This window comes from Myripristis murdjan, chromosome 12 (assembly GCF_902150065.1).
Source record: "Myripristis murdjan chromosome 12, fMyrMur1.1, whole genome shotgun sequence".
In the NCBI taxonomy this organism is placed as follows: domain Eukaryota; kingdom Metazoa; phylum Chordata; class Actinopteri; order Holocentriformes; family Holocentridae; genus Myripristis; species Myripristis murdjan.
The window spans coordinates 29,982,918-30,010,113 of NC_043991.1; the positions used below are offsets into that span (position 1 = coordinate 29,982,918).

General features: G+C 40.8%; 1 protein-coding gene and 1 long non-coding RNA gene across 7 annotated transcripts in view; both read left to right on the plus strand.

Annotated features, from left to right (window-relative positions):
• The first annotated feature begins 492 nt into the window (after positions 1–492).
• Positions 493–3,564, plus strand: LOC115369117 (uncharacterized). Its single transcript, XR_003929123.1, has 3 exons — positions 493–535; positions 2,546–2,630; positions 2,908–3,564. It is a non-coding gene; the product is annotated as an uncharacterized LOC115369117 (long non-coding RNA).
• A 9,894-nt stretch (positions 3,565–13,458) lies between these two features.
• The window catches only part of ythdc2 (YTH domain containing 2), a 52,304-nt gene continuing 38,566 nt past the window's right edge, over positions 13,459–27,196 (plus strand). For 3 of the 6 annotated variants that reach the window (XM_030066116.1, XM_030066117.1, XM_030066120.1), the window contains exons 1-10: positions 13,459–13,554; positions 15,624–15,783; positions 15,925–16,015; positions 17,520–17,713; positions 20,925–21,127; positions 21,777–21,943; positions 22,769–22,871; positions 23,658–23,814; positions 24,854–24,961; positions 26,402–26,550. In XM_030066116.1, coding sequence (XP_029921976.1) covers positions 15,630–15,783; positions 15,925–16,015; positions 17,520–17,713; positions 20,925–21,127; positions 21,777–21,943; positions 22,769–22,871; positions 23,658–23,814; positions 24,854–24,961; positions 26,402–26,550 — 1,326 coding nt within the window. In that variant the 5' untranslated portion in view covers positions 13,459–13,554; positions 15,624–15,629. The remainder of the gene's footprint in view (positions 13,555–15,623; positions 15,784–15,924; positions 16,016–17,519; positions 17,714–20,924; positions 21,128–21,776; positions 21,944–22,768; positions 22,872–23,657; positions 23,815–24,853; positions 24,962–26,401; positions 26,551–27,196) is intronic. The other 3 variants (XM_030066118.1, XM_030066119.1, XM_030066121.1) reach the window with 3 other exon arrangements.

Sequence of the window (27,196 nt, forward strand, 5' to 3'; positions counted from 1 at the left end):
TTTAGCCAAAGCTTCCAAACACATAGTGTCGTCGATCATTGGACTTACAGTGGCAGATGAAGACGGACTCCTGGCTAACGAGCTAAACACCGGTGATGCGCATCGCTTTTTTCCCCTTTTTTCACCGGAGAGCAAGTCCAGGCGCTGTTTACAACCAGTGAGTGGCAGCGGGAACGGCCAATCACACATTAGCAAGAAACGGCAGAGCCAATCGAAGAGCTTGTGGGCGGTCTCAAGGGAAACAGGCTTCAGCTTGAGCGGCCGTTTTCCGCTGGGTCCCAGTGCTTGACCTGTCTCCATTTAATATAGCGTAACATTGTTTTTGGACAGTAAAAACTGCAGGGGACCAAAACTGCCTTTTGAAAAAGTGGAGGGGACATGTCCTCCCTGCCCCCTCCCCAAATTACGTCCGTGCTTGGAACTATTTTCTGCTGAAGAGGTGCCATATATCACTACGCACTTGAGCCTCTTCACATCCCCACCGGAACAGAACGCGACCGTTACTTCTTCTGGCTGAAGGTGGTATTTTGCCGAGGTGAGTTTTAATTGTAATGTTTCATCTTAAAGTTTAATGTTACAGCAAATATTGTCATAGTGTGTGTTCTCCTGGGATTGTATTTGAGTATGGTTTTAGTTAATTCAGACCATTAGCCATTTTTTCGAACGTTGACGAATGTTAGCTATCTTTGTCAGCTACCAAACCTTGACGTTGACGGTTGGCTTAGCTTAAATTTCACTCAGCGAAAAATAAATATAAGGTTGGGCTAGTGGTCCCTATCATCCTGTTTCTCATATTCCTCATGTCCGATTACCACAGTGGCCCGCGAGAGTATTTAATTTTCTGACAACAGTCGGGGCTCCAAACTGCGACCAGATCGTGGCATTTTGCCGTTTTTGAGACAGCGCCAATATTTTCACAGCTTCTCTCGCAAAGCACGCGCGTCGTTGTGCGTGGAATTTGCCGACGTTTTTCTTTTACTATAATTTTAATAATCCATGTTGAGGGGGAGAGAGTTCACCTGTCTGAGTGTGTGCGTGAGGAAGGCTGAGGGTCCGGGAATGATTTGTCAGCTGCGTGGGTCACACCACCTACACTCCTCGGTGTGGGTCTGTGCCTTTTTCAGCTAACGTCACAGTCTCTCCGTATGTACTATGTTTCTGCGGATAGGAGACAGAGGGGGCATTTGTTAAACATGGCCTTACACCCTCTACTTACTCAAGTCCACTTTGTTTGCGCCGGTTTGCGCATCCTCACGGCACTTCACGGTTTACTCATGCTAGTCGTGGAGGGTCCACAGTGTAAAACGGAGTTCAGTACGTGTAAGAGTGAGGAGGCAAGCACAGTGGAGAAACTCAGCGAGAGAAATGTATTGTGTACCAAGTAGGCTACTGTACGTTAAAGGCTACTGTACGTTAAAATAGACTATTAGAAGTCAGGGCTTAACGTACACAGCTTTTTTTCTGGCTAAAAATGAAGTGATACTTGGAGGCCGGTGTCTGATGCGTGTAAGTGACTTGTAATGGGCAGCATGGTGGTCAGTATTAGCAGAGATAATATTACCAAGCAGCTGTTTTTTTTTCCAGAACTACCAGTCAGTTTTTAAATGACTGCATTCATCAGAAATAGTTTTCTTTTCATCAGTAGCTACTTCCCATGTGAACTGTTATGGATTTGGATTATTTTTATGGACTTAAGTCAGAGCGAGTAGATGAGTCTGTTTGCTAGGGGGAAAAAAAACACTTGTCAGGCTGACCATTGAGCGCTGATAAAAGTGATAAAAGAAAAAATTTCCTGAAGCATTTAGCCTCAATAAAGTGTGATGAACAAAAGACAAAATTTAAAATTATGGGTTATTAAACCGTGACTTTAAAATCAGGACATCAGTGAAAACAGACAATACTAATAATCAAAAATATGAACGTTTCTTTTCAGTAAAACTTATTTGTGTGCCTCTGCCTGACACAGTGCACAGTTTAAATACTGCATGCAGGTTTTTATTCAGTGCAGATGTTTGTTGATCAGGTAACAGTACAGAGAGAGAAACTCATATGGCTGTGAGCCTAATATTACAGCACTGATGTGCTCAGACACAAACAGCTATTGAACTGACTGACAGCTGATCCAGATGTGATCAGGTCCGAACGACACCTCCCTAAAACTCCTTCCCTTCATAACCGCTAGTTCCTGGACATTTTTAGACATAAAAAAAATGTCGGCAAATTTACAAGTTGCACACGTGCAAGTGGTTGCCAAATATGCTTGCGCTGTCTCAAGGGTCGCTGCAAAAAGCGACCATTTGGTCGCAGTCTGGAGCCCTGTACAACAAATGACAACAAATGACACACCCAAATATGCTCATAATGTCAAATGTTATCTTCAAACAAACAGTGTGAATTCTAGAATAAACAGATACTGTAACGTGCTTTTATTGTCTTTCACAAGGAAAATTACCCACGTCTTGGCCTTCTTTCTCTACTCTCCTTCTCTCTCACTCCATCCCTCTGTTTCTCTCCCTCTTTGTTCCCACCCTACTCTCTCTTCCAGGACAGAGACAGAAAACCAAGAAGTACAGACAGAAGAGGAGTTGATCTTGACTTCCTGGTTTGTGACACAGAGTAGAGAGATTAAGGTATATCTCTCTCTCACTCAAGCACACACACACAAAGAAGGAATACATCCACTCTGTCAGCATATTTAACATGATATTCACTGCTACGCTGTCTAAGTGATTGAACATGGTGCGCAACTCTGGAAATAGAAAATTAATATGTGGAGGACAGTGTTGATATTGTGGCGGCCCGCCAAAAATAAATGACTGTTTGGTAACACTGGTATTAGAAATAGCATATAGATACTGCTCACTACACACATTATTTTATATAGGCCCCTTTACTTTTATGTTTCAGAGGCTGTAAGAAAATGCTCCCTCCAGCCAAGTCCTCAGGATTCTGAAGTTGAGGATGAGATTAAGGTGTGGCTACGGAATTCAAGAGACAGCGGGTGGACGAATGGAGCGCTAGCAAGAGACTTTGGGGGAAGAGTGAGCTTTGCCAATCAATACATCACCTCAATTGAAGTATGGACATGTTAGCAGCACACAAGAATATATTTTCAGCATCAGAGGTCAGAGTTTTTGCAGTTTTTGCTTTTTCTTTGTTTGAAGTATGGGCTGAAAAATGTGTCACTAGTAACTGAATTTGAATCATTCATATTTGAATTTTGACTACAGTTCCTCTCATGTTCCGTTGACCATGTTTAGTAGGAAGAGCTAGGGGGTCACGAACAATAGATATCAATAGATCACCAGGTGATTTCACTGATTACCTCACCTTGTATCAGAAAGGAGGAACCAATCAGTGAAATCACCTGGTGGAGGTTTCGGTTGGAATGAAAACCTGCAGCCTCTTGGCCCTCCATGGCACCAGTTTGACAACCCTGTCTTAAATGAATAAGGCTGCAATGTGCAGAGTAGAGCATTTTTCATTCAGTGTAATGTGTTTGTATTTAATAAATGAATTGATTGGAATCCTTTTGACTATTGTACATTTTTGACAATGCATACATCAATGACCACATCCATTTCAGATGTATGGAACTCCCAAAAGAAACTACACTACTAGCTGAAATACATTTATGTGTGGAACTGATTTATTGTTTTAGATTATTAGGGGGATTTAACTGCAAAATCAGTGTGGGCCTAGCGAGGGCGCCCTCTAGCCAGCCCTAAGTGGGCCAGTGCAGGCTTCCTTAGGGGTTAATGAGGACTGCCCATGTGGGACCAGCACTGAGGGGCCAACATTTTGCCAATGAGCAAATTCTCAGGGGACCTGCGCGGGCAGCCCACTGGGGGCCCTTAAGGCTGCCCTAAGTGGGCTTGTAAAGGGCCACTGCAGGCCTGTTTGCTGGGCCGGCATCCCATGCTGGTTATGCTGGTCACCAGCATGGGATGCTGGACCAGCATAACCAGCATGGAATGCTGGTGACCAGCATAACCAGCATGGGATGCTGGTCACCAGCACCAAAACACAACATATGCTGGTTTTGCTGGTATAACCAGCATACCCCATGCTGGTTTTGCTGGTGACCAGCCTTGCTGGTCTATGCTGGTTTTTCTAGCAGGGTAAGCTAGCTAAAATAATAATTCTTTCAACACAAAACATGTTATACTCAATTTCAAAATATATAAAAATGAAAACATATTCAGATATTTATGTTACCTGATCTGTCATTAGGCTGGTGATGATGGTTTCTTCTTTCTTTCTTTTTTTTTTTATTTCTGCCACATAGCATTTTGACAGTCATCTGGATGTGGCAGTTTGGCAGTTGGCCGTTGAAATTTAAAAACCAATGGAACGTGGTGCTGTGTTCATTACCCTTTTGACTTCAGAGGGTGATATGGATTGCATATCCCAAATTAACACTAAACAATGAATATATCTCTTTCAGGAAGGCCTAGCTTATGGTAAATGAAAAGGATATTGACTTCAAAAACCTTTTTGATTTTGTTCAAATGAAGAGGATTTGCGTTACTTCACCATGAAAAATAATTTACTGTAGCCTATATGCTTTCCACCTATTCATCACTGTGTTTAGAGGTCAACAGTACATAAATAAAACAAATTATCAATATAATACATTCAGGTAATCCATGTGCACAAGGTACCTGACTACTCCGAGAGAAAACTTAGAGCGTTTTCACACCTATCTCATTTGGTCTGGACTTTCAGACTTTTCAGTTTGATTCGAACCTAATTTACAGGTGTGAAAGGTGCTGCGGACCACAGTCCACACCAAAGGACCAAAATTTGGTCCTACCAAAAGAGGTGGTCTCGGTCCGGACCAAACGAACCATGGTTTGTACCTTTTGCAGTGTGAAAACAACTTTTTGTATGGTTCGGACCTTCGTATCAGTGACAGGAAGTTTTTTTTCTTCTTCTGCTCTCGACTTTACAATACAGGAAGTTGCGTCACGCTAAATAGCTGGTTACCATGGTTATACGTCTCCATGCTAACTTTAGCTGCTAAAGTTAAATGTTCCTGTGACACGCATGGTGTAACGTTAGTCATGTCCGTTATTATGCCGAATGAAAAGTACTGCACTGTAAAATGTATAGCACTATAAAAACAAGTTAATACATCACTACTGACAGCTCATCTTTTAAAAAAAATGTTCCCACACTCACCTTCTCTCCGGAATAGACATTGCCATAACTGTATGCCGTTTTCTCCTCCTCTCCTGTAGATGACGATAAAGTTTTCGCATGTTGAGGAGGCTCATCTTGTGAATACCAATTACTCTGATGTACTGCTCATGAAGTTGATGCTGCTGGTAGCAATATACCAGCAAAAGTATTAGAATGGGAAAATGATGGCTCGCTCGATTCATTTTGTGTAAATAGGAAGTAACATTGATGTCAGATGCCGGCAGGCCAGCCTAACAACACAGCGTAACCAAACAAAATGAGCCGCCGAAGTACATGGGGAGTTGATGCGTCCACTAATGAGAAGAATAAATTTCCGATGTAGGTTTGTCTTGTAAAGTTCGTTACTCCATTTGCAGTGTGAAACCAAAACCAACCGGACCAAATGTGTTACAGTGTAACAGAAACACAGAGCTTGGTTCAGACCTTGGTTCGGACTGTCAGATGTGAAAACGCCCTTAAAGTGGATCAGAGCCTCCTTTGGAAAACTAGACTGCACAATGTAACCCTTGCACCCCCCATCTTTATTGGCTCTGTGGGGTGCATCATTTCATCACTTCATCAGTTGATTTCTCTAACTTCCCACAAAAATAAAGTTCCACAACAATGCATTTCCTGAATGGGAAAAAAAAAAAAAAAAAAAAAAAAAAAACATAGTTGTGTTTTGTTCTAATTTGGGTAGGGGTACAGTAGCCTACCTCAAAATCTGAGGGCCCCTCCTGCTAGACCAACAATTTCTGCCTACACTAAAATCATGTTTGCAGGACTATATTCTAGTATTTCTTTGGAAAAATTACTTTTTAACTCTTTGCTGTTGTTGGACAGTTACTTGGGTCAAACCACAGCAGATTTGATGTAAATTTGAGTGAACATTATGAAATAATGGGCTTTTTTGTCACCTCACCCCTATCCAGACTGGCCAAATTTGGCTCTTTTTCAGATATTAGGGTAGGTCTAAAGAATAGCCCAAAAAACTGATTTCCCACAAAAATAAGTTCCACAACCATCTATTTCATTAATGGGACATATATGGGATATGAAAAAACATGGTTGTGTTTTTAGCTATTAATAATTGTCAGTTAATGTAATAGCATATATTAATAGCAACAACAAAATAACGTGTGTAATGCAGGTATATTACTTTTTATTAATATAATTGCTACAACTATTTCAACTGTTGCCGTGACAACCGCAGCTACCATAACAGCTACTTGTCCAAACATCACTATTAGAGCAACTCCTGCCTGTTATACTAACTATGGAGAAGAAGGAGAAGAAGAAGGAGAGCATCCATCTCATGACAGCTAAGAGTTTTTGTTTGACATGTTTGCTGTGTTCCATGACTTTTGCAGCACTTGGTAACTGTTTTGAATTGAAGAAAAGCATCACTCAGATCTTGTCATTGTTGGCTGCTGTGTGTTTAAAGAGCCTCTTTAACTGTAGAACAGAGCTGAGCACAAACGGCATTACGACGTCACAGAGAAGCAGAATTCTAAAAGTCCAGCAAACGTCAGAGAGAGATCAGGGCCTTTATTCACACCCGGCTGTCTCTGCAAAGACACACGCTGACCGTGAGAGCTTTGGAGAAACTTTTCTCTGCGACACACACACTTGGAACCATGTTTCCATTGCGTCCTCAGCCTGGTGAGTATTGTGGGTTTGATTTTTCACAAAAACACTGTCTATTAGTTTGATTTTTGAGTCTGATGTGTGGATGTTTTGAGAATTGCTACAAGAGTTTTGGCGATTTTATTTCAGTTTTTGTGATTTTATGTTCATGGAATAGACTTATTTTTGGTTTTCTTTTGTGTTTAACTTCTATTTTGGACTGAACACTGTGTAGTGTTCACATTTCCTGCCACATTTATGGAGGACCACAGCAGAAATAAGTCTGGGACTTTACTGTGTTGCCCTTGATAAACAAGACAAGTTTCAGATATTTGAAGTCCTTCTCCACTCAAAGATGTTTTTCTTCAACTGAAAATGGTTTCACATGAACAATATTAGTATATATATATTTTTTCATGATTAGCTTTTCATATATGCCATAATTTTTGTGAATGTTGTGGATAATCTTCCTGTGAACAGAGCTCTGGTTACTAGCCGGTCAGCCAGCAGGCAGGCGGTGGGGGATTTAGAGCTATAATTAAGCAGTTTTTAAGGTAGTAAGGGATGTTTTTCATGGAAAAAAAATCTATAATCAAGTAATATTGATGATAAATGATTACTTTTGGGGTGACAAAGTTCAACTGAAGTACAGAGTGTGACGGTTTGTCTTTTCCTTTTGACGCGGTGAAACTGAAGCTGATGATGAGCCTGAGAACATCTTGGCCATCAGCAGCGATGAGGAAGACGAGGAGAGCAGCGAGGAAGAGGAGGAAACCTCCTTCCTTGACTTCCGTGTCTTCGATGACACCTCCTCTGATGAAGAGGAGGAGGAGGAGGACAGTGAGGACGAGGAGGGAGACCTTCCTCAACCTTATATTCCTCGTCTTTTCGCCCACCGTCAGGTGTGTATGTGTGTGTTTGTGTGTATTTAAATGTGTTTTAAATGTACATTAGTTATTGATTGATTTTTGAGCCTTATCAAAGAAAAATTGCTGTTACTTTGTGACAGAAACTGAACGTAACGTAACGTAACTTGTATGTTTTCTAGCCGCTGGATCGTGTCCCCGCCTTTGGGCGTTGGGATGACGAGGACTTGACCAGCGACGACTCTGGGTACGAGAGCCTCGGGTCTGATGAGGAGGAAGAGGATGACGAGGATGATGATGGGCCACTGGACAACTCCAGACCCTCATCTCCTCTCAACCAGGACTTCCTCAGACAGGACCAGAGGCTGAACCAGGACCAGCCAGCTGCACCTGGCCTTGACCAGCTGTTCCAGCAGGCCCAGGAGGTTCTGGACCAGATCCAGGAGGTGGAGGAGTGGCTTCAGCAGCTCCCCATGCCGCAGCTGCCTGCCAATCCTCCACCGCCGCCTCAGGAGCCTCCTCGGGATCTGGAGGAACGTCAGGTGCAGCTTGAGCATCAGCCTCCTTTGGGACCAAGGTTAATATAGTTTTGTATTTTTCATTAGTGTTTCATTTTAATTTTACTTTATTCACACCTAGTTTTCATGAATTTGTTAGTTTTTGTTAACAGTAATGACCTTGTTGTGGACCTGCTGTGTCTCCTAGGAGGGCTCTGGAGAGGGGTCCTGATGAGGCAGAGCTCTCTGCTGAGGGACCTCCTCTGAAGAGGAGGAGGACAGAGGACACTCCTGCTGTGGGACGTCCGATGAAGAGGCAGCATGACGACTCCTCTGAGGACGCGGGTCCCTCCACAGGCAGGAGGTGTGAGTCGCCTGTCAAGAGGCCGAGATGGTCGGACGACAGCGACTCAGATTAAACCCATCATCCCACATCAAAGTAAGATTAATTTTGCAACTTATTTTATCTGAGAGATTTTCCCTTAAGTTGTTTACTCATAATTACTTACTTACTTATTTAATTAATTTATTTTTTTCATTTCTTTGTTTTTTTTTCTTTCAAGTGCAGAGTGTAACAGTTTATTTTTTCCTCTTGACACAGTGACAGAGCTGACAACGATCCTGCAATCATTTGGATCTCCAGCACTGATGAAGACTGAAATCCCACAATCACTGGGATCTCTATGGGATGGTGACGATGATCCCGCAATCACTGGGATCTCTATGGGATGGTGACGATGATCCCGCAATCACTGGGATCTCTATGGGATGGTGACGATGATCCCGCAATCACTGGGATCTCTATGGGATGGTGACGATGATCCTGCAATCACTGGGACCTCCAAGGGGTGCTGGCCATGATCCCCATATCACTGGGACCTCCATGGGATGAGGCTGATGATGATCCTACAGTCACTGGGATGTCCAGCAGGACTGAAGAGGAAGACGAGGGGAGAAGCCAGGAAGAGGAGGGGCGCCCCTTCCTCGACCCGTCTCACCGTGTAGAGACAGGAGGAGGAGGAGAAGGGGGACGATGATGATTCATTGGACAATTCCAGACCTTCATCTCCTCTCAACCAGCATCTCCCAGTACAGAAGCAGAGGCTGAACTGGGAGCAGCTGCTCCTGCTCCAGTTGAGCAGGTGGGAGCTGGGAGTCGCCTGCTGCTAAGAGGCCGAGGTGGTCAGACGACAGAGACTCAAATTAAATTCATCAAACCAAAATAAACAGTCTTTGCAAATTTAATTAATGGTGAGATTTTTACTCATTCATTTTTTTTTTTTACTTTGAGTGCAGCATAGAAATTATAAATCATGTCTGGAAAAATTATATAATAATATATAACATTATTTTAACACAAAACAGAATTTACATTGTTTTGAGGATGTGAAATCTTGTGAAAGGTCAGCACTGGTGTTCATGTCATGTAAAAACTCACGGGTGAAGGCATTTTGTCTTCAATCCAGCGATGAAACCTGAAATCATAAAAAGATGATCATCATTACAAGGCTCTTCTTCTGTCTGTCCAGCAGAAAAGATTTTTTTTTTTGACATTTTTATTTAAATGTAATGCTCTCTTTATGTTCTCTGGTATATTTAATTATACACTTGAAGCCACCAGCCTGACAGACAAACTACAGATTGTTTGGATATAGCCCTGTCTGAAAACATCCTGACAATAATATTCTCTGCTGACACATAAAATGATAGAGTGAGGTCCTGCATGAGTTGTTTTGGAGGTCCATCCAATGAAAATCATGAACTGGGTTTGAATCCTCATATTGAATGCTCCATATGAGTTTAGTTACCATAGCAACAATTAAACTGTAATATTCAACATGCAGTAAATTGCATTAATGTAAACAGCCACAAGACACAACAGTCATCAGGCTCCAGGCTCGCCACCAGAGGAACTTGCTGTCCCTGTACTGTGCTGATGGCTCCAGTAGGGGGCGCGCTGTCTCCTTCAGCTCCTCCAGCTGATGATGTCTGTCATATTTAACACAGTTGTGGTGGAAAAACACCATGAACCACTTGTCACCTCATCAAAAAGTATATAAAAAATTAGAATATTAATAAAAAGAGTAAAGCATTTGCCTCAGAAACAAGTCAGACGTTGTTGAAAAGTTGTTGATTTGTGATTATAGCGCCCTCTAGTCAGTCAATGTAATTTGCTGGAAATGTGCCAATAGTATGTGTCTGCAGACCCGGAGACTGCAGATTCAGGCCCGCAGTTTTGAGACCCGCAGTTCTAGGCCCCTCGCAGCGACACCTACTGGACTGGACCCGCAGTACAGGACCCGCAGTTCTAGGCCCCTCGCGGCGCCACCTACTGGACTGGACCCGCAGTTCTAGGCCCCTCGTTTTTCCGCGACAGCGCCACCTACTGGATGACTGCAAAACTGCAAGAATTTCCCTCGGGAATCAGTAAAGGAGAAGCTTTGAAGGTTTATTACACCTTCAATTCTAACAGTTTAAATGTTTATTGTACCCCAATACTGCACTGGTTTAACGTTTATCACACCAAAATACTACATACTAACAATTGATTAAGGGTTTGTTACACCTCAATATGTTTTCGCATGCACGCATATGCACAACAGGAGCAGGAACAGGAGCCTGTGTGATTCCCCTGACTTTTTTTCATTGCTCTTATGTGTACAGGCACACTCATGCAAAGCCGTGCGTGCACGCACATATGCGTGCATGCACTGTCTTGCGTGCACGCGCATGGACAAGCCGGGGAAACAGGCCAGGGATCTTGTGATTCTAACGTTTTTTTTTTCATGAGCGTAGCCAGACATTTTTCTCTGCAGTTGCTTTGCAGTTGCTATACAACTGTACGGAGTTGTTTGACAGTTTACTACAATGCCAATTAAACAGCATAAATAAGGATATGGATGTCATTATTGGCTTGTTCATTGGAATCAGAGCCGTCTCGGAGATATGCACACGCACCAGATAAACATTATGTTGTAGGCCTAGGCCTGGCAAAATCAATTTGACGTTCGTTGTTGATAATTTAACTGCTGGTATATATGCCGCTTTTTCAAGCTATCTTAGCGTCTGTGTTGCTTGGCAACCGTTCTGTCCACTCTATCTTGCTTGGTGGAAGAATGAGTAGTTCTCAATTTTATTGTGGCATTATTACCAATAAATTATTGATTTTTTTTTTTCTTGTGTGATTATTTTATGGGCTATATGGAGGGTAACCGTTTTATAAAAGCAATAAGTCCCTTGAAGCAGTGGGTTACAGTGATTTTACAACGGCAAAACGCTCCTCAGCCGTTGTGAAATCACTGTAACCCACTGCTTCTCGGGGCTTATTGCTTAAATTGAGAAGTATTTACTCTTCCACCAAGCAATAGCGTGCAATCCAGCAAGAAAGTGGGCAGAATGGTTGCCAAGCAACACAGACGCTGAGATCGGGTGAAAATCTCTTTGTTCTCCTCACACCAGCTCTGAAAGCAGCGAATAGACCACAGAGTTTGTTTCACAGTCACCACTTCATTTCTTGCAATAAATAAATAAATAATGCACCAGAGTTAATATTGTGGGTGATGGGCAACCCATGTCACACTGGGATAATAATAGTAAAATAATCTTATTACCTGTTAGTATGTTGACAAAGTTTCAGCATATGTTTTTTTCCACAAATTGTAATTAGTAGTATATGATACAAACAGGCATGTAAAGGGTTAATATTTGATTAAGTAATGATTTAAAATAATTAACAACATTTTAATAAATAGAATGGAACGAAAAACCCTGGAAAAAATGATTTTTAAAAATCATAATTTTATGAAAGGGTAGATGCTTGACCATTTTTTTGGTCAAAGGGTGGGATTCGGAACTTTTCCTTTGGGTAAACAAGGGTTAATTTCACACTGCAGTCAGTTTACATTGTAATGCTTTATTATTCTACTTTTCAATATTTTTTTGAACCTCAACAGAGAGCTACACAATTTTAAAACATCACTAAGGCCATTCCATAACTTGGCTCCACGTTGAATCCTTGCACTCCGATCGTCTGTCATTACTTGTCTCCGATTAAATAGGTGGCGCTGTCGCGGAAAAACGAGGGGCCTAGAACTGCAGGTCCAGTCCAGTAGGTGGCGCCGCGAGGGGCCTAGAACTGCGGGTCCTGTACTGCGGGTCCAGTCCAGTAGGTGTCGCTGCGAGGGGCCTAGAACTGCGGGTCCCAAAACTGCGGGCCTGAATCTGCAGTCTCCGGGTCTGCAGACACATGCTCCTCGAAATGTGTTGAGATGCAAAGCTTGTTAAAATCCCATCAGTAGGAGGAGTGGATCTCAAGACACATGGGAAACTGAAGGAGCCAGACAGCGCCACCTTTAGACAAAATGGTGGACTTAATAAAATACTGGAAGACGTGGTGGTGAGATTTCTCAGAATGAGAAATCTCACTGAATTTCACCAGAATCGACACCAAGCTTGAGAATAAAACAACAAGCATATGCAATGAACAAAACAAAACAACAATAAAAAAATGTGTAACAAGACACAAATGATGTCACTCACTCATCTTAAGTCTTTAATTCTCTCATTTTTATGATTTTATGCACCCAATTTTATAACCTGATCAACAAATTAAACCAGTTTTGTGACGTGCATTTTATATTATTATAAATCTTTACATTTTAGCTCACTCACTTTGAAACTGATTTCTCCTGCTTACCATCATTTGAAGAATTTTACTCGACTGGATTTCTTGAAATTCAGTTTAACGCACATTTTATTGAGTGTAGATGAACATGAAGTTGAATCAGGCTGAGGCGATAAAGGATATGGATTATTGAAAGAGTGAGCAGGAAGGTGTTCAGCATCTCGTGTCACTGTGGACTCAAACCGGTGGTTGTGGGTTAAAACCTGTGAGCCCCTCGGATAAGGGAGCCCCCTTGTGGTCAGCTCAAGAAAAAAAGTTAACCTGTTCAGGCGGTTTATAAATCCTTGCGCACGGCTCACAAACCACGCTGTCGGAATCATAAGCCCTGTCCTCGGGTAATTATTAGCTATTTACCCAAAGTCAAATTAGAAATAACCCCTTTAGACTAAACGTGAAGCTGTATTTCATTATGGTCTTGTAGGGTCTGGTGGGATCCAGAGATGATTTAGAGAACACTGGAGGTTACGGGCCAGGTGTGATATTGAGCTGTGGCCGGTTCGGGACGGACAGAGGTTTGTAAAACCGGAGCCGTGCAGGCTAAAAGTTGCACCTAGTTGCATATAAAACAACTTTTATTGTGAAAAATGTGACAGGAAGTCGACGGGAATCTGCGAACTTGCTAGCTAGCTCACGGTGGTCTGGCCAGAGAATCTGGCTGCCTTCCTGGCTGAACTTTTGGAAGTGACAGGTGCCCCAGGTATGTTCATTTGGAGAGGCTGCACACAACAGAATTTAACCATTAAAAATCTGTTTTTTTCTGAATTAGCAATACTTTTGAGAGTCAGTTAAACCGAGCATGGCTTTTTAGAGTACATACAGAAAACGTAGTCCGCCAACTGAGAGGATATCTCGCGAGCAAAAATCATGTTAACTTTAGCCGCCAAGTGCAGTAGTTAATTTAATTAGCTAGTAAGTTTAGCTAAACACTTAGCGGAGTAAAACTGTCTTAGCGTTAGATATTTGGCGGGCATCCACGGACTAAACTGCTGAGCCATTTAGCCAACTACTCAGATCTCCCCGAAACAGTTGCCCGACCTAATTTCTGTATGTTTTGGCGCGTTCCTTTGTACATTGACTAACTTTGACTGGTATATTTTTGAGTTTTTAGCTGCTGTAACCACCACGGTGCTGTGTTATGGCCACAGATGTTTTGTGGTTGTGACAGGTTGACCAGATGAAATTGGCTTCACATTCACACCTTCCCGCCTTCCCTGTGTCCATTTGACATGTTTCCCACGAACCCGCTTGGCCAGTAGATGAGTTTTTTTACTGGGATATTTTCATCGACCCTGCAGCAAAAAAATGTAAGAAAGCAAAATCAGAATTAGGCCGATGTTGGATCAGTAGATTAATGGTAAGGAACCCTCTTCTGGGGTCAGCTGAGGAAAAAAGAAAATCTTAACTCTCATTTACAAATCTGTGCACACCCTCATGCCCTCTGATTCATTATTTGTGCTCTCAGATTGCGAATCCTGTGCTGTTGGATTTGAAGGACAATTTTTTTGTGAGTTATGCAAATGTAAAAAAGAGAAAGTGGCGTTAACAACACTTAGAACACATTTATGATTATAACCATATCACAGTAAACATGAATTTAACAAAAAACAAACAAACAAACAAACAAAAAAAAAAAAAAAAACACCAATTTGATTGGGGATCCACTCAACTTCCCTGGAAACCACTCAAATGAATCTGTGAGCTCACACTTTGGGAAAGTAGATCAACAATAAAGGTATAAAATTTCAACATTTCTGGGTTGAGGCCAGGGTCCAAAACTGAGTTTTTGGCATACCTGCCAAGGTGGCTGGTAGATGAAAAAATAACTGGCCAGGCAGATTTTTTTTTTACCAGCCAAAAATAATAAATAGCTTTGTACTGTTGAATTTATTATTACTATTTAACATGTCATCTTGGGCTCATGTGAGTTGTATAGTTGTAACACCACTGTATGCAGAAATATTAAACAGTTTCTACAGTAAAGTGTAACACATGTTAATAAATCAAGTGGTATCAAGTGGAAGAAAGATAATTTATTCAGGGGTTTGAGAATACAACAATTTTAAAGACATCAACAATAACAAAGAAAAACAAGTGACACTAATAAGTTCAGAGTCATAGTTCGTAGTAATATGTTTTTAAATGATAAATGATATTCCTTGTTCTTGTCTCCCGCAATGCAGCCTGGCCATCTGCTGCGGATGTGTGTGTCCGGATGATAGCAAGTGCCTCATATACTGTAACAAAAAAATCACAGGGTTTGATAACTAGGCCTAATGCAGTTACGCACAACGCAGATTGAAGTGACAGAAGTGCATAGCAGAGTGGCCGGTGGTCTCCATAATTTATGTGTCAAAGACTGAATTTACCCGCATTTGGCAACTGGTGAGTGTTAATTTGCACCCTGGGTGGGGTGAAAGCACTCTTATTGCTAAATATTTTCTGTGAAATGAACATATCTTACCCTGCAATAGCCTAGTGTCCTGTCCTGTGATCCTAATAAGGATAAGCGGTTTGAAAATGAATGAATGAATGAATGAATGAAAGAATGGCCTTATGTCGTGTTTGGTCAAGCCAGGCTCCATCAGGCTATACTCAGTTGCATGTAAACAGGAATATGAATGGAATAATTGTACAAGCAACCCATGTGAACAGATTAATCAGACTATTGTTTTATTTAGAATAAGGCCAGTAGTCAGATTATTTAGTTCATACAGGGTAAACATAGTGATTGTCACTCTGTTAACTTGGATGGCTGTTGTGTTGCAGTGCATCATGTCACGTCTCAGTGCAGCCTGGCATAAACCGGTTAAAGGCCAGAGCAGACCATCTGGGGTTTTCAAAGAGCTCAAAGACATTGACATAGATGAAGATGTCAGGACTGCTGTGCACCTCACTCTGGAGAGGTTTCAGCACAGTGACCAGAAAGGTAAACCCCACACACACACACACACACACACACACACACACACACACACACACACACACACACACACACAACCCCACCCAATGATGCTCAGATCTCACAAATTATCTTTAATATGTAACCCTTCCTTCTCTGATTGATTAGAAATGGAGTTTCCCTCCTCGTTCTCAAGCAGTGAGAGGACCTTTGTTCATCGCATGGCACAATCTATGGGATACGTTTCTATCAGCAGAGGGTAAGTTCTTCTATCAGATTAAGCTGAGTGAGTATTGTTGATGACTAAACTGCTCAGAACCATTCAAGACTGAATGGACCATACCAGTGATTCTGCATGTATAACACAGTATATTGTATGCAAAATGTATATGCTTAATGTTTCTTCTCATCTTTTGCTGAAGCAAGCAGTTGTGTTTTTGGAACTCTGATGTCATTTTTCCCGCCTTTTATCCAGCCACTGAATTTCATTTATTCCACTACTAAATGAAAATGAACTCTCAGAGACTTCAAACTTTCTCCACAGCAGCTTCACTGTAATAAAGTCCTCCACATTAGCTTGCCTAAAATCACTTTTGATGACTTGAAATTTGTCAGGCATTAAACTCTCCACTGGAAAAAGTCCCCGGAAGAAATGTTTCCTTTGCATAAGTGTCTCTCATGGGTGTGCCCAGAGAACATTAGGTGGCGCTGGAAGCAAAATTTTTTAAACAGCGCTGTTGAAGGGCGCTTGTTTCAGGCTAGTTTACACCAAAGATTCACAATTAGACAAGTTGAAACTTGACACTACTTGCAAAAGAATTGTGGAGGAATTTACCATTAAAATCGAGTATTGTGTTAGCCTTTGTCTGACCTTAGAGTTAAGTTGGTGGTATTTGCAATGGATCAAACTATCTGCCTGCTTATCTCATTTAGAGGTGGTCCGTTTATTGTTTGGAATTTATGGCTAGGACTGTTCTGTAACTAGGACTGTTTTTATTGCTATATTACCTGATTTACTATGTAAGACATGCAAAGTATATGTAAAATCTGAAGACCTTAAAAGCTGACAGTCACCTCTGTCCTACTTAGAAACTACCTCCAAGCTTTGTGATTCTCATGCTGTCACAGCATTAAAGGCTTGGGGACAATCTCACTTTTTTGAGGAATTCCATGACAGAATGTGATCTGCACCATTCTGAAACCTGCCAGTTTATAGGAGTGCAACTTGACAAGGCGGTGTATGGTTTCCTTAGCAATGACTCTCGTTACTTTTTTGTTTCTGTCAGCTTTCTGTGGCGGGATAGGTTGAAGCGTAGCACCAACCTATCCCTTCACCAACATGGCGTTTGCTGTGTCATCTCAGGAAAATTTGAGTTTCCTCCTCTTGAAAACATTCATTTCTCCTCAGGATACACTGTGTGTTCTGTTAAAGCTGTGGTTACAGATTTACAAGTGGGATATTTCGCTGTCGGACTTCTCCTCCTGACTTTCTGCTTTACACAGTGAATTCAAATTTAAAAATCAAGGGATTTTGATTAAATGTTAAATCTTAAGTACCCCTGCATGATTTGCAAAATGGTTTGTTGCAATTTAAAAAGTGGGCTAATTGCAGTAAACACACCAAACATTCAAAATCACTGGGATGGTCCTTTTTAAATGATGTAAATTACATTTCTTTGGATGAATCCATGGCTCTGACTAGATTTACATCTGGGTCTAATCTTGATTAATAATAAACAAATATTTGTGTTCACTTGTTTTAGGAAAGGGTCAAGCCGGTTCGTTACTGTCAGGAAGGAGAGTTCAGACAAACCACAGTCCGTAATACCACTTGCACTTTCCCATAATTCAATGTATGTAATGCGCAGTCAACTTCAAAAGTTTCCCATCACCAATAAGGAACATGCAGACCTGCAGCCCCACATGAAGAGCGGCATGTCTTTGACTGTAGACGCTGGTGAGTGAATCTGTGTGTGTGTGTGTGTGTGTGTGTGTGTGTGTGTGTGTGTGTGTGTCTGTCTGTCTGTCTGTCTGTCTGTCTGTCTGTCTGTCTAAATGGAAACAGACTTGTAGGAAGCCTTTGACATACTTGGTGTCAAATCCTGCTCCTTAAGGCTGCCACGAACAAATATGATAATTGATCATACTGATGATTATTCTGGGGATAAATTGATTTATTGGCTCAATAAGAGAAACTCTCATGGTCTCATTTAGTTTATTCGGACAGCTATTTAACAAAACAGTAGATGTACTTGAAAGTTGTCAAAGATTCTGCAATAAATTCATTCATTCATTCATCTTCTAAACCGCTTATCCTCACTAAGGTCACGGGGGGGTGCTGGAGCCTATCCCAGCGCTCACAGGGTGAAGGCAGTGAAACACCCTGGACAGGTCGCCAGTCCATCACAGGGCAGACAGACAAACACTGACATTTACACTCACAGTCATACCTAGGGGCAATTTAGCTTCTCCAATTCACCTGACCTGCATGTCTTTGGACGGTGGGAGGAAACCGGAGTGCCCGGAGGAAACCCACGCAGACACGGGTAGAACATGCAAACTCCACACAGAAAGGACCTTGGGTGGGAATCGATCCCAGAACCACTGCACCACCGTGCTGCCCAAGATTCCACAATAAATTGAAAAACCTATTTCCATTGTGGTCTTATTTATTGACTTATTTCCAGGAGTTCAGCAGCAGCAGAATGCAACATATAGTGCCATACCTTAATATTCTTTCAAATAGATACAAATCACTTTGGTTATCAACATTAGAATGTTCACCTAAATACAGATATGAACATTTATAAAACACCCAGAGAATGCTGGAAAATGCTAAACCAGTTTTTAGCATGCAGAATTAAAATTCATTGGTTACATTATCATACATAAGCACACCATTTATAAACCTTATTTCAATTCTCCTTTCACTGGATTTGTGTTTAATTTAGTTTTACAGAAAGACATGCTAAGTTGTAGTGCTGCCCTCACTTATCTGTCTTAAGGACAGAAGGGTTAACGTTTTCATTTTAATTTTACTGGATTTAAGATCGGAGATGCCTTTCACAAGCATTTCACAACAAGCCTGATACAGCATCACCAATCTGACCTTTAAAATGTATTGTTTTAATAATAGTTAAAATAGTAAATATATAGAAGTAATAAAATGTATTTTAAAAATAAAATAAACGGTCAGCTTCACTGTGACTTCATAATTGTCTGCAAAAAACAAACAAACAAACAAAAACTTTTCTGGCCATATTCAACACCATGACTCAGCATTTTCACCACACCTCCTGTTCCTCAGTGGTTTTGCTGATACTGAGCTTTAGGTGATTATTGTTGCATCATGTGATGACGGTCTCTTATCAGACCTATATACTCCTCTGTCCAAATAGTCTCTAAGTGAAGACGGCATGTTCCTCACTGCAAATTATTCATTGGAATCATGCGTGTTAAGATAGTGATGACTTCCATTTCCCCCAAAATATACTTTACCATTACTTTAACTTTAATCAAGTTCCTTCCTTCAAACTTTTTATTACATCCATGTCTTGACAGACATGGATGTAAACTGCAACTTGACAGTTTTACAGAGGCATACTGCCATGAGGCATGTTTTTATTGTTTGTTTGGTTATTGTTGTTGTTGTTTTGTTTTGGTAATTTTTGGATTTTTTAATTGATTTTTGATTTTTTTTTTTTGTATACAGTGGTCCCTCGTTTATCGCGGGAGTTAGGTTCTAAAATTAACCCGCAATAGGCGAAATCCGCGAAGTAGTCAGCTTTATTTTTTACAATTATTATAGATGTTTTAAGGCTGTAAAACCCCTCACTACACACTTTATACACTTTTCTCAGACAGGCATTAACATTTTCTCACTTTTCTCTCTTGTTTAAACACTCTCAAAGTTCAAACCTTCGTAGAAAAATAAGTCCAGTATTATAGAATGAACGCATTCTTTACTGTACAGGAGACACGGCATGGAGGAGATTGATTGACAATGGTCTACAGTCCCTTAGCCAATCAGGATGCAGAACACAAAGTGCCAATGCGCTGTAAAAAAAAAAAAAAAATGCAAAATTGCACTAAAAAAAATCCGCGAAACTGTGAGGCCGTGAAAGGTGAACTGCGTTATAGCGAGGGTCAACTGTATTGTATTTTTTTGAATGGTTTTGTTTGTCTTTTTTAATGATAAGCACTAATTCTTCTTTGCTATACTACAGATATTGTAATTAAGATATTACATCCATACACTTGTGCTAATGCCGTACTCCTGTAACAGATTTGCAGACATCTATCCTCCACATTCTATCAGCGAAAGTGGAATAAAGCTTCAAGTGATACAATAGTTCTGATTTTTACCCATATAGTGGTATTCAAATACCAGTATAAGGGTAAAAATCTGATCCATCACTTCAGAGTATAATTATGCTGATTTCAGCATGACTCTGTATTGCTGGATTTTGCTATTGTTGACAGTTGTCACAATTTTGTTTCCTCCCTGTAACTTACTGACTTGACACATCTCCTAGCTGTAAGGAGCACTGATTCCTGATACACACGGCAAGACTGTGCTTGGAATTCTGAGGCCCTGAAAGACACCCGACCCTTTTTTTTCTAACTTCATACCAACTGATTATATATCTTTATATATAATGCTAAATTAAAATACAATGAACTCATACTTCTCTTAATTTAGCAGTCATATCCATTTTCCTCAGTCTTTAGTCTGACATTCCCTTTACACAGACCACTGGCTTAAAAATGTTAAGCTGCATAATGCTGAAATAGTGTGAGTAAACAGTGAAGACAAGATCCAAAGGACTACTTTTTTCATGGCTTGTGTGCCGTCTGCTGTTGTGTTGACGGAATCCTCTGCTTACTGTACTGCTTTGCTGTCGTGAATATGTGTAGCTTCTGCTCATCTATCCTCTTCAGTGTGGCCGGGCAGAGTACTAGTATCAGTAGTAGTAGTAGTAAATTGCACCATCTGCTTTTGTCTTGCATTTTTAGCTCTAAAGCTTGTACCATGGCAGCTACGGTACCGTGGCTCTTTCAGTAAATTAGCATATTGTACTTGGACCCTGCTTATTGCTGCCTATGTATGGATTTGTTTTTCTCATTCATTTTCTTTTTCTTCTCTTATTCTCATCATTACTCCTCAGACAACAGTCGTGACAGGAACAGGGCAAGTGGATGCCTGAAAAATGGAATTCCCCAGGTGCCACAGAGGAGGAGTCCTTCGGAGCTGGATGGCTTCCGGTGTTCCTTACCTGTGCATGAATGCCAGGAGGAGATTGTCCAGCTCATCAGGAATAACAGGGTGGTTCTGGTGGTGGGAGACACTGGTTCTGGGAAAACCACCCAGGTAAGAAATTGAGGCAACTTCAAGACACTAAAGCCAGAGCCACAAAGACAAAAGAACATTAATGTGCACCATGCCACAGATTTCTTTTGACCTATATTCATACAAGCAGCATTTTTAATAGACTTGAGTGGACTGCTGTCCCATGTACATGAAGCTTCTTGACCTGCAGTAGACAGTACTTGTGGCTCGCAGGATTTCTGAAGAAGCATGTCCATTAACAAGGGCATTGAAATGAAAGTCCTCTGCTCTGTCTCAGTTCCACTTAGTGTTGTTTTATCTTGGAATAAAGAAATGCGCCACTTTGTGAGCAACATCCTCCTCCATGTGTGCAATGATTCTCCTTAGCCCTGACATGCATGACAATACTACCTCATCCCACTCGCCTGTGATAACACTGTCATGTGGCAGCTTTGAGGGCCTACCACTCAAGGGGCCTGAAAAAAAGATATGTCAGGGAAACAAAGCGGCAGTGTTCTGAGACATCAACCATAAACCAGTGAATGAATGAATAAACCATTGAGCCATAAGTGGGCCTTATTAATGGGTGATACAACAAGTATAACATTTCTGGAATGTAGAGGGAGATATTTTACAAACTTTGCTGCAAATCTTGTTATTTTATATTGCATTAATAATTTGTGTTACCCAGATCCCACAGTTCCTACTGGATGACTGCAGCAGGAATAGGATGCCCTGTTGGATTCTCTGCACACAGGCCAGGCGCCTGGCTGCCATCACTGCAGCTGAGAGAGTAGCAGCTGAGCGAGGCGAGAGCGTTGGCCAGACTGTTGGCTATCAGATTAGACTAGAGAGCAGGTAAACTATACTAGTGACTTCTTTTTTTTTTTTTTATGGAAAAACTGCTGCTTCAACCTCATTTTATGTTGATAGTAAAAACACAAAGTGCATCTTATTTTCAGCTTTTAAATACTAAAACTCCAGCAGGAATTTGAGTGTTACAAGTCACAATGTCATACTGTTGTAGGTAAAATCCTGTGTAAATGAAGGAGAAACTGAAAAGGTTATTGTACTTTATAGTTAGTCCAGATAACGAATTAACCTTTTCATGCTATCACATTACCCATGGTTGCTATGGCTGTGACAAAACAACTTATCTCTGGATAACAAGTTATCTTCATATAACAACTTATATGCAGAAAACAACATGTTATGTCTGAAAAAAAAAAAAAAAAAAAAAACTTGTCTGTGGAAGAAAACATCTTTTGTTATCTTGAGATATCGAGACAAAAAAATACTAACTGTCCCAGCATCCGTACCTTTGAATAGCTAACAATAATTTCTTAATTACAAAAGTTCTGAGGTTTAGTGTCTCACAGCTGTTAACATTCAAATCTGGTATTTTGTAAAAGGTTGTCACTTTTACATGCTCCAAGTCATGGAAATTTTTGTGTCTTAACAGATGAGTCTATAGGCTCTCTGACTTTGCTACATCTCTCTCTCTCTCTCTCTCTGTTTCTCCCTCTCTCCTCTCTCTATCTCTCACAACATAATATTTTTTTTAACTGTTGTATACCTCTGACACGCAGCAACATTTCCAGTTTAACATTTGCATACCAAAGAAAATCACAGATTCCCTGATATAGAAATTGTGCTGCTATCTGTTCACTTTGAACTTCACAGAGTTTCTCCTAAGACCCTGCTGACCTTCTGCACCAGTGGAGTGTTTCTCAGAACCCTGATGGCTGGAGATGCCAATCTGTCAAGTGTCACACATGTCATTGTGGTGAGCGCCATGATTAGTGGCATATGTAAAATATATGAAGTCTCAAATAACTGTTGGTTATTGTTGGTTACTGTTGATTTTCTTGGTGTGCTGTGATTTTCAAGTGTAATGTGGCAATCACTCTTCATCCTCATCTTCTCCCTCAGTGCTCGCCAGTGGGTGAAAGCCAACCCCAGATAAACTCTCTTGTGGAACCAACTCTGTCCTTCCTTTTTTCTGTGTCCATGATTTTCATAGACGTCCTATTGTATATGGTGCTACTGATCTGGCATTGAACTGTGATATGTGGTGTTGTTTTTTTTTTTAAATCCTGGTTACATTTATTCTATCAGCAGCTTGCTATTTAAGGTAAAGCAGTCTGTTATTATCAAGCCTGAATATATTGTATTTACCATGAAAAGGACTTTCAATAATAATATCAGTAACATTATATTGATATCGCGATATAACACAAGATATTGCCTGCGATTTTTGGATATTGTAACATTGTGATATGGTACAATGTTGTCTTTTTTAAGCCTGCATTGCAGTAAAGGGATGCAATTTTCTCAACTTATACTGTTCTAGTTGTTCTTTTATTTGCCTCTGCCTGCCTAGTCATCATATGCACATTACTGATAATTGTTTATCAAAAATCTTAGTGTAAATATTTTGTGCAACCACCAGTAGTCATCCCTACAGTATCATCATATTATCGATATCAAGGTATGCCAATTCAAATGTTGTGGTATTTTTTTTCCATATCGCCTAGCCCTAATTGTGACTTGTTACTGGTTACTTAACCAGGATGAAGTGCATGAGCGTGACGGTCTCACGGACCTCCTGCTGACAAAGTTGAGGGATGTGCTGCAGAAGATCCCTTCACTGAAGCTCATCCTCTCTAGCGCTGCACTGGATATGGACCTTTTGCTCCACTACTTTAGTTCCTGTCCTGTTATCCACAGTAAGATCCAGTAACCCTGAGTTGCATCAAATTTCTCTACCAGGAATTTGCTTCCAGAATGACAAGTGAAAACTAGCTTACAAGTAGGTGCAAGCTTGTTAGTTGTCATTAATCTTTACCACTGCAGACCATTCTCTCTTTTACCGGTGTATAGAAAATTAGCTTTAAAGGTCAATCTTATGAAACTTATCATTGATTAATATGAGTCACTCTTATACTGATTTTTTTTTCTGTGTGGGGAAATGGCTATGTTAGTTGCTAACAAGCACAGGGATTTTAAATTCAAGACCAAGGTTTTATCATAACAACATCTTAAATGGATACTAAGAGCTTTAAAGCTCTGGATTACCCAGTGCAAAACAAAAATTACCCCTGCGTTCCAATACCCATACTACCATACTATTTAGTAGGGAAAAAAAGAATTAATATGTCCCAATACATACTAAACTACATACTTTTTAAGGGCAGCTGCAGTACATACTAAAAGTAAAAAGTAAAAAGTATAAGTATGCGATTTGGAACGCAGGGCAAATTGAAGCTTGCTTGCAGCTATATTGATGCTATGTCTTGTTAAATAAATGGTTCCCTCCATATTTAAATCATCCATCATCCATAACATGAAGCTGAACTATTTCAGAACAATGCATTTTTTTAGTAGTGTTCCAGCTCAAGATGGAGCACTTCCTCTTCCCGCCCAAAGAATTGAGATGAATTTGTCCTCTTTCTTTAAGGTTCCATAGTGGGCATAAAATTGCAATATGTAATCACAATATTAAGCCCATTATCTCCACTGTTTAGTGTGCTAAAATGTACTTGCTACATCCTACCTTTTATGTAACTGGTCATACTTTACATATCAAGGAAGTGTTTATAAGTTAAACAAAGGAGACTGACAGTGATGGAGTAGATGATGAAAATCATTTTTTCTTTTGAGGTAAATTGGTCCATTAATATCATTTTTAATGGAAACACGTTTGCTTGGTTACATATTTACTGAGGTGTTCTTATAGTAGTCTCTTTTTGTCATTCTTTGTTAAAGTTAAAGCAAGACTGTTGGAGGTGAAACAACTCTTTTTGGAGGACATTTTGAGGCTTACGGGGTATACCAACAAGGACATGATGAAATACAAGGAGGAGATGCAGAGAAGTATCCAACATTTAACTGTTAGTCTTGTGTTTGTCATGTTGCTTAAATCAGTCTGGTCAGTGCAGTGAGTTGCAGTGAAAAAAAGTTGAATGAAAATATTTTTGGTCATAATAAAAATGATCTACACTATATGGAGAAAAATATTGGGCCACACCTCTTAATCATTGAATTCAGGTGTTTCATTCAGTCCCATTGCCACAGGTGTATAAAATCAAGCACTTAGCCATGCAGTCTGCCTTTACAAACAGTTGTGAAAGAATGGCTCGTTTTAAAGAGCTCACTGAATTCCAGCAGGGTACTGTAATAATGTAATAGTATGCCACTGTTGCAACAAGTAAGTTTGTGAAATCCTCCCTCCTTGTTATTCCACCATCAACTGTAAGTGGTATTACTGCAAAGTGGAAGCATTTAGGAGCCACAGCAACTCAGCCATCAGGTGTCAGACCACGTAAAATATAGCGCTGAGGTGCATAGTTCGTGAAAGTGGCCAATGCTCTGCTGACTCAGTAACTACAGAGCTCCAAACCTCCTCTGGCATTAACATCAAAAACTGTGTGCTGGGAGCTTCATGGCATGGGTTTCCATGGCCGAGCAGCTGCATGCAAGCCTTACATCACCGAGCACAACGCCAAGCGTTGGATGGAGCGGTGTAAGGCTACGTTTACACATACACGGGTACTTTTAAAAACGGAGACATTTCCCTTTGTTTGTGCCCTTCATTTACACGCAAACGGCGAATTCACCTCTGAAAACGATTCTTTCTAAAAACTCCGGCCAAAGTGGAGATTTGGGAAAACTCCTGTTTCGCGTTTGCATGTAAACTGAGAAAAATGGAGAAATACAGAGTTTCAGGCAGCTGACGTCACATTATGCGCCAAAAGTGCACGCAGTGTTTACATTTGGCTATGGTGATCATAGACATGTCTATATTATGGTGATGATCATGAATGCATTCACAGTGGCAGTCGCATTTCTGTTTGCATTTTCAAAAACAGCAGCTTTTTTATATCAAGGAGCAGAGATGAATAAGGGCTCAGAGGTCAGCAATTTTGCAAATTCTCTTCCCTCCAACACAAAGAGCCAGTCCTCGTCACCGCCAGTGATGCTGGCGGTGACGAGTGCACAAAGCAGCTCAATAACGGCATGGCTGAGTTTGATGTGGAAGAACTTGACTGGCCTGCACAGGGCAGTGACCTCAAACCCATCCAACACCTTTAGGATGAACTAGAACGGAGGTTGTGAGCCAGGCCCTCTCATCCAACATCAGTTTCTAACCTCACAAATGCTCTTCTGGATGAATGGGCAAAATTCACACACACACTCCAAAATCTTGTACAAAGCCCTCCCAGAGGAGTGGAAACTGTCATAAAAGCTCCTGTAGGTGTCCCAGTACTTTTGTCCATATAGTCTAAATTTCTTGCATGCATGTTTATTATTTAGAGGAGAAGAAGAAGAAGGCTTTGACCAAGTGGTTTAAAACTGTGGAGGACGCCTCTGCCCTGGAACTGCAGAGGAACAAGACAGAAACTTCTTGTGTCCTAGACAACAGCCTCCTAGAAGAGGTGGGGGCTGGTATCTTCAATGAGCCGGTAAACAAGTCCCACACTTTGTTTGAGTGGATTTATTGAATTCAACATTGATTTGGCCTTATGAATGTATAAAAAGAGCTGTTAGGTAAACGGTTTGGTCTTTTTACAGGAATAACATGTCATTTTACCATTATTTAGGTATAGAAACAGCCTTCAAGTAATGCCACAAGTGGTCTGGCTGCCAATTTGGAGGTTTGTGGCTCATGGGCAAATACAGCTGAAAAAAGTGCATTGACATAAATGCTGAACCCAACGATAACTGACGGGACCTGATAGATTTGGTTCTATTTGGGCTTATTTTTTGAGTTACTGACTCAGGTCAGGTGTGGTTTTGGCTGAGTGGTGTTTCCGCTTTTTCCTCTTTTCTCTAGAGAACAGTCTTGTCTTCTCTGGTTTATATAGGTTCTCAGCAGCTGTTGGGCTTATAAGTTGTAGCCTATGGTGGCTGTCAGTGTATTTGTTATAGATAGTGGTATGAATCTCGTTGATTCCTGATGATACCTGTCTCCCCAGGAATGACCCTTTAACCCTACATGATTATGGAGGGGGGTCATCATCTCATGGACAAATTAATTCCTGTTTGGGGCTTAAGTTGAGCTCAGACTAAGGAAAAGCTGCCACTTCTCAGTTTTAGGTTGATTGTGGA